The sequence below is a fragment of the Aspergillus terreus genome, genomic scaffold (assembly GCF_000149615.1).
Source record: "Aspergillus terreus NIH2624 scaffold_5 genomic scaffold, whole genome shotgun sequence".
NCBI lineage: Eukaryota > Fungi > Ascomycota > Eurotiomycetes > Eurotiales > Aspergillaceae > Aspergillus > Aspergillus terreus.
The window spans coordinates 252,040-259,654 of record NT_165928.1 but is presented as its reverse complement, the minus strand read 5'-3'; the positions used below and the strand labels follow the sequence as shown (position 1 = coordinate 259,654).

General features: G+C 53.4%; 3 protein-coding genes across 3 annotated transcripts; all 3 read right to left on the bottom strand.

Annotated features, from left to right (window-relative positions):
- Positions 1 to 1,538: 1,538 nt before the first annotated feature.
- ATEG_03657 (uncharacterized protein) lies at positions 1,539 to 2,525 on the bottom strand (the record flags this gene model as incomplete). The annotated part of the gene is made up of 3 exons (XM_001212835.1): positions 1,539 to 1,992; positions 2,059 to 2,410; positions 2,465 to 2,525. The coding sequence occupies 3 exons, from the start codon at positions 2,523 to 2,525 to the stop codon at positions 1,539 to 1,541; spliced, it is 867 nt and encodes a 288-aa protein (XP_001212835.1).
- A 673-nt stretch (positions 2,526 to 3,198) lies between these two features.
- ATEG_03656 (glycoside hydrolase family 71 protein) lies at positions 3,199 to 4,826 on the bottom strand (the record flags this gene model as incomplete). The annotated part of the gene is made up of 4 exons (XM_001212834.1): positions 3,199 to 3,802; positions 3,848 to 4,073; positions 4,120 to 4,648; positions 4,698 to 4,826. 4 exons carry the CDS (start codon positions 4,824 to 4,826, stop codon positions 3,199 to 3,201), a joined length of 1,488 nt encoding a protein of 495 aa, XP_001212834.1.
- Positions 4,827 to 5,798: 972 nt separating this feature from the next.
- On the bottom strand, positions 5,799 to 7,166 carry ATEG_03655 (protein MEMO1; the record flags this gene model as incomplete). The annotated part of the gene is made up of 1 exon (XM_001212833.1): positions 5,799 to 7,166. The coding sequence occupies one exon, from the start codon at positions 7,164 to 7,166 to the stop codon at positions 5,799 to 5,801; it is 1,368 nt and encodes a 455-aa protein (XP_001212833.1).
- Between the last annotated feature and the right edge of the window lie 449 nt (positions 7,167 to 7,615).

Genomic DNA, 7,615 nt, shown 5'->3' with positions numbered 1-7,615 from the left:
AAACCTTTCCTCTCTTTATTCTTTTGCTGGAGTCAAGAATTCTCTTGATAACAGAGCAGCGAAAAAATAGAAACATGAGCCCCGTAATGTTTCCTTTTAGTTCCTTATTATCATCATTCTTTATCATTTCTTTCATGGCAAGGGGTTCTTTATGTTGATGAGCCACGGGTGGATGGGTCGAAGTGGCTACCTTGTGCATTAACTGAACCATACACTGATCAAGACAAACCATATTGATCTGATTTCAGGCTATTCTCTAGTTTCACGCGTACCAACACACAATGGGGCTGTACTCCGTATGATCCTGTAATTAAAGGGGGGACGTGGCAGTTCTCACGGTCCAGGAACAACCGCCGACCGGCCGAATCCGAGACAGCCACGCGTTACTAGTGCGGGACCGATAGAGGCGGGACCCTGGACAGGGTCCGTCGGTTTAATTACGATTGTTCTGGCTCTTCCCTTTTGCTCTCCCCGCGATGCGCTAGGGTCCAGCGGTGGTTATTTATAGGCCGAGCGATCTCCCAGCACGGATGGGATCTGCACGGCGCTGTGGAGAGCGGGGTCGTTTGGCCGAGCCTGATTGGCCAGGTTTTGGCTCGGGTCCGAGTACCTTAATCTGCATAATTATTATTAACATTGCTTACTACACGATTTAATGTTTATTATGCCCTACGGAGTATACTGTCGATTTATGCTCGACTACGTAGGGACAAGATAGCCTTGATTGATGCTCCTCGCTCTTCTGTTAACAATAACTCTGCCAAGCGCCCACCGTCAACCGTCAACCGTCACTCTGTCATCATGGGTGTCATACCCTACACGGTGATGGCGTGCACGTATCACTGCACGCAGCAGCGCTGACCCTTCTTGCAGGGCTTGGGGTCGTCGTACAAAACCGGCCGGAATCCGTCCGGGCATTTGGTGTCCCTTTTGACGCAGCGCGGTCCCTTGGAGCCGGCTTGGTCTCCGCACGAGAGGGCGGAGGCGAGTCTACATCTGATGAGTATGTGGACCGGGTATGAGGGAGGGGAGGAGGGATTCATACGTGAGGAGGCCCAGAGTGGCGAGGATGGAGAGCTTCATGATGGAGTTTGTTTGCAGGTGTGGATGTTGCTGTTGCGATAGTTGGAATTGTTCTCTTTGAGCTGGTGAGGAAGAGGGAGAGGATCTGGAGATAGACAGGAGACTTTATACCTCGTCGGGCAGAAGCCTACTCGTGAAGACTCACTTGACACTATACGAGCTGATGTTGTACAGCATACCGATGAGAAGCGTACTATCGCTCTCTTCCCTGCGATGAGGGTCATGCGGTGAGCATTGATACTCCCTCGATGCGACGGTATACTTGGTTCGAGCAAACCTGCAGCGACCAATCGGACATGGTATACTTCCATTCCACGCAGTAAGCATCACATCCACTTGAAGCCTCAAACAGGGTGACCCTGTATAGATCTACGACACCCAATTAGATTCGAGCAACCGACGATGTTTACGCTAAACAGCCGTACTCCACGAGCCTCAATCACATACATACGCAGTCACGCAGCCCGAATCAAACAATCAATCCCCCGCTTCCGCAAGTCCCCATCGATGGCCCGCATTTCCTTGACGTAATACGGCTGCCGCGGCAGCTGCAACTTCCACCCCTGCTTCAGCTTCAAGTCGCGCAGCGGCTCCAAGAACACAGGGATCTTCTCGACCGGCTCGCAGAACCAGCTGCCACTCAGCTGCAGCGAGAACGTCCGCAGGCTCTTCATGCGCGTCAGCGCCTGACACGTCTCGACCCATTGCTGCCGCCCCGCGGAGAAATACACCGTCTTGACCGGGTCCTTGCTCGGCAGCCAGTGGCCCGGAAACGCCCAGCGCAGCTCCACGTCGCGGATCGAGTCCCAGAGCTCGGTCGGCACCGTCGGGTGCAGGTATGTCAGCGACCATGTGTTGCTGAACTCGAAGGTGTTGAGCGCGTAGAGCAGGCGGATCGATTCGCAGTATCTGCAGGTATCAGAATATTGCCATGCCATGGCCATGGTCACGGACACGAGAGGTCAAGGTACATACATCTGCTTACACGTCAGCGACAGCGCCAGAATGGCCGACTGCGTCGGTGTCGGCGACGGCGCCCGGCCGCCCTGGCAAATCTCGCAGGCCGCGGTGCGCGGACAAACGACGTGCCCCATGCACCGATTCGCCCGCTGGATGATGTGGATGCGCATCCCGCCCAGCACCATCTCCCAGATCAGCAGCCGCAGCTCGGGCGACAGCTTCGACAGCAGGCTGCATTGCGACTGGGATGCGGGTGCGGCGTGCGCGACTTCTGTGCCGTGATCGTCTGCGTCTGTGCGCGCAGGGTCCGATTCTGCATGCTCGCTGCGTCGTTTTGGCCGGGAGGATAATGCGGTTGGTTTGTTGTCTGGTATGTTAGCGCGGGCTTATCGTGGGAAGGACGAGAGACGGGATGGCTCACTTTGGTACCGCTGTGCCAGCACGTCCTCCCACGAAAACACCCCCGTTTTGATCCGCGCCATTGCCGCAATTATTGTATGGATAGAACGATAATCAAAGAAAGAATAGGCTATCCCAGCACCGACGACTCACTCGTGCGACGACATGTTAAAAGACTGCGCTCTCCATGAGACGATGTGTACCTGGGAAAAGAAAAGAAGACGTGACAGGGAGGAAGTCGATCACGCGAGATGGTGGAGAGAAGGAGAGAGAGAGGGGAAAGACGCAGGCGTCGACCGAGTGTAAGCGCAAGAGGCCAAGAGAGAATAATCGCGCAGTCTCACAGAAGAAAAAGGACGCATCCTAGTTATCTATTATTTATTGTAGGGAGAGAAGAGAGTGTATTATCAGAACGGTGAAAGAGTCGGTGAGTCAGTCTCCTTTATTTGTTTTTGATAGCGACTGATCATCGCTGATAACGATAGACTCTTCGCTCCGTACCTTAATTGTTATCGTCCGGGGTCATTCTCCCGACTTCTTCCGCACCAGAAGGATTCAGGAGGTAATCCTACTCGAACGACATCCCCTGCTTCATACTTCTGCGATTGTCAGAAGATAAGATCACCGCCAATCCAGCTCAACCTCTGTAAGGAGTGTTCTATTCGACATACGGCAGCATAATCATACACGAACGATAAGAGACAGTGACAACGGACGGCCCAGAAAAGAGCGACCCATGACTGTTCAACGACGAAATCAGACAAAATCACGCAGTGAGGTCGCACGGGGACGCGCGCCCAGTGTGTTGGTCGGACAGGGCACCGTCAGCCCTTGGGTCAGCATGACCAGTCCATCGGGCTGCAGCCGGTCAATGTCCTTCTCCGGCGGGACCATGCCCACATAAGCGTTGAAGTTGTAGACGCCACAGACACAAGTGTCTACGATGTCTTTGAGGCTCGTGTCGGCCATGACGGTCTTGTTATCCCGCTTGAGCGCGAACTTCTGCGGTCCGATTCCCATCGGCGCGGAGAAGGCGTGAGCTCCGGCCTCAGCGTCAAACCGGTGCGTGTTGCTGCCCGAGGTCACCTCGACCGTGCCCGGCGCCGTGAGCAGCGAAACAACAAACACTTCATCGCGCATGGATTCCCATCCGTGCGGCCGGCCGCGGAAGAAATTGCCGCTGGCGTTGCCGGGGCTGCCTGTCACCGTCGTGTCGGTCGAGTCGCAGTCGATATCTCTCGGCGTGGGCCGGTACCAGTAGATCAACTTCTCGTCTTTGATGTACCTGTCGACCGATGTATCTCCGGCTTTGTACGCTGCGATGAACGGCTTAGACATCTCCAGCCAGCCGGAATGAGGCCTGCGCGTGGTTAGACCTGCGTCTTGGATATCTACCGGCACTCACATGTCCATCACCCATTTCGACGCCCCGTCGTCGGTATGCGGAGACGCCAGTGGGCCAATGTAATGCGACTCGCCGTAGTCGTTCCAGGTGATGATCTCCACGAATCGGGGAGCGAGCTCGAGGATCTGTCGCCAGCGGTCGAACCAGAGGCGGTCGGAGGGGAACACCCAGTTCTTACTGTACGACGCCTCGCCGCCAAAGTGCGTGAAGAACCAGCCGGAGGCAGCTGTCACATCAATAGGATTTCTCGAGGTAAGCATGCAATGACTTACGCGCGATGTACGGCTTCCCACCCAATGCGTCGTTATACGCCTTGTCTCCATCAGCGACGGTCACGTTCCGATCCGCTGTCGGAGCCTTGTTCTCCCCATTGCTGTCCCAAGCCATCCAGTTCAGGGCGCCTTGTATGGCCTTGAAGTCGCCCTGACCGGGGTGAAAATTGGGCGCGAAGAAGACGTCTGTACCGACAGCGGCCGTCATGGCCGCAATGTCAAGACCGTCGCCCACAAACGACGACGCAAAGACCTTGCCGTCTACTCTGAGCTGGGCCGGTAGATTTGCGTACTGTTTGATCTTTGCGCCGACGGCGCTAGCCTGGCCAATGTGGTACCCGTTGAAGTCGAACGATAAGAAGACTTTCATATCGTTTTGGGCAGCCGATGCGTATGCATACTGGAGCTGGGTGTCGGTGTACGAGTCTACGCCGATGTTTAGCGCGAACGCGTCAATCCCCAGCGCCTTCGCGCGCTTCATATCATCGTCGTAGTCGGAGGCGTTCTTTCGGTTGCTGGTGATGCCCATCTGTGCATGGTATTTAGTAGGGTGTCAGTGTGGCTGGGTGGGAACCTACCATGAAATGGCAGAAGACTAGCTTGTTGTCTGTACCACTGGATTCATTTTGTGCCCTGGGGACAACAGAAGCTAATGCTGAGGAGACTAGGATAGTCAAGAAGAGTATATTGGATAACATGTCTGTCATTGTTAGCTATGTGTTGCTTGGTATGGAGATAACATACTGCAAACTGCAGACTGCTTGTATCTGATCTGCGTTGGAGGAACTAATTGAGTGCGCTTCACCAAGGACGTGTTGACGCCTTCTATCTCTTCGACACGACCCCTTGCAGCAGCGAGGATATCTCTGTGAGGTCAGATTTGAAACAATATGTCAAGAGGCCACCACATGAGAAGGCGATGCAGGCATTATCGAGAAGAAAGGCGCCCTTGAGGCCACTCTTTGTCAAACGACTCTTTGAGTATGAAACAGACAAAGCCTGTCCATGCCGAGATAATCTATCAATCATTGTTCCGGGTAGGCAATGCTTTGGACGAACGGATATCTCATCTGGAATGACTTTGCAGCTTTGAAACAAAGGCTGATGACTGGATTCGACTAGATATTGATGGGCGGGAGCTATTCGGGTACTATATTCGCACGGAAGCCTTCAGACACAACTCATGCTAATGAAGACCAAAACTCCCATTCGTGATAGACGGCATAATTTGCCACCGACAGCATACTATGCCTATTCTCTGGTGCGTTGTCTCTGTTGGTTTTGATTATGAGGAGACTACGTCGAACGATATCAACTCTCGCGCAGGCAGGACAGGTCAAGCGCCATGCCATTCTTACTTAAATCCAACCCACTCTCATCCTCTTGCAGCGATGGCTAGCCCAGAGCCTCGCGGGTGATGGTGCGCCATGTAAGTCTTGATAATGCATTGGTGTCTACATTAGGCTTCATTGTCGTTCAACTGCTGAGGGGAACTTAGATGGAGGGGGGTTGCCTCTACCATGTTGCCCGGGGTTGATAGAGATGCGGCCGAACCCATTCACTACGTCGAGGCAATTGAACCACATAATAATGAATTGAGTAACAATGTTCATAGGATGATATTAGGTTAGTCACAGCAATGTCATGGCTGAGAGAGCGACTCGCATCAAAAGCCAGGCCTACAGCACAGCAACGGCAGACACATAGCTCACCGAGCTATCCGTCACATCGACTGCATCGGAGCTTCTTTCATACCGGATGAAATGGAATCTTCCCTTCTTACTCTCCTCCTGGCTCGTAACACTCTCAATAGCGGCCATGATCACGCCAATGGGGTGACGCCCGCAAACCGTGTTCCCGGTCTTCTGGAGTATATCCAGGAACTTGGACGTAGTCCCCGTAGTGATGGCAGCCATCGTTGCGATGTCAAAGGCCGAGATACTCTCGTGGATAGCCGGCTCTCTGCTGGAGATCCGGTCTCCGCGCTGGAGGCTTTGGCCCGCCGAGACCATCTCCACCTTTTCCTCCACCTCCTTCGCTTCATCGCCGGGCTGCGGGAGATCCTCGGCAGAGAGCGGCAATCGCGGTCCAGGCTTGGGGGCCTGCGGGACGTAGTAAGTGTACCGAAAACGGGAGCCCCAGTGGCAGAAGTCCGAGCTGATGACAAATGCGTTAGACGGGTCCTCGAGATACGGCGCGAGAAGAGCCCCAAAGGCGTTCTCAGTCGACGCGGACGTGCTCCCGACCATGATCGGTACGAGCGGCGGGTACTCGGAGGTCGGCTTATCCGGGTACTGCAGTTGCAGCCGTCGATGGATGTAGGGGAGATGAAGCTCGATACTGTGTTCGTCCTCATCGATGGAGCGAGACATGGTCGTGAAACCGACGGAGGACCCGTTGGGTCTGGTTGCCTTGGTGGCGAGGAGTTTATTGATCAACTCGGTGTCCAGAGGGAGGGGGTCATCGGAGAGCGGGGTAGAGTAGGATGTAAGCTCTGGAAGAGCCAGGGTGGACAGGTAGTGGTGGTGCGACGGTCCGAGAATAAAGATTCGTTTACTGCATATAGGAAGTATCCCGTAAGTCGTGGTCGTGAAGGACGACGGTTTGGGGTTCTTACGCTTTCGACAAATCCAACGCTTTGTAGGCATAAGCTGCGCAGGGACCTGAGTATGCGTAGCCGGCATGGCTAGAAAGTCAGCAGAGTATCCAGAAGACGACATGTCGTAGCCATACGGAGCAATGATGATTCGTGCGCCGGGAATGGGCATGGATCCAAGGCCTTCAATCTGATCGGGGACTTGGGCCAGCCATTGATCCAGCTGACGGCTCAGGGTGCGTTGGCTATCTGAATACCACGAACCAGCGTGGGAGGCGTCTCTGGGTTCCATTCTGCTGATTTCTTCGAAGAGCACTTGATGTAAGAGAGGGAGGTATGAGACGTGGTGTGAAGTGAAGAAGCTGGCAGGTAGAAGAGCTGAGGAAGAAGCGGGGAAGCGGGAGGTGTGGAGTTGGCCTTGGATCCCCGCGGGATGCCGATATAGCGGCATGCCGACATCGATCAATATTTAGTATATTTAGTACTACCTGGGTAGCAGATATAGATAGAAGAGAAGACGGCATTTGTTGGTATCTCATTTCGCAACTTGGTGTTCTTTCGGCTCGTCCTATCATTCACATACTTTTATTGATCTATATCTGTCTAGATGGATGTATATATATCTCGGCTATTAAGCATCAGGTGCAAACAAATCCAGATATATCTACTCCCTAGAGACTAATTCTATAAGATTATGACATTCAATTATGATCAATACATACGTCACATACTATTCTTAAAATTTGATGGCGAGACGCAGGTATGTTGCGCGAAGATATTATCGTCGAATGTCGCGTGCCATCTCAAGAAAAGACTATTCGCTATTCAGAATATCGATAGAGACAAATCAAACAAGCGACCATGCTATCTATCGCAATTTTCTGTCCTCGTCCACTGCCT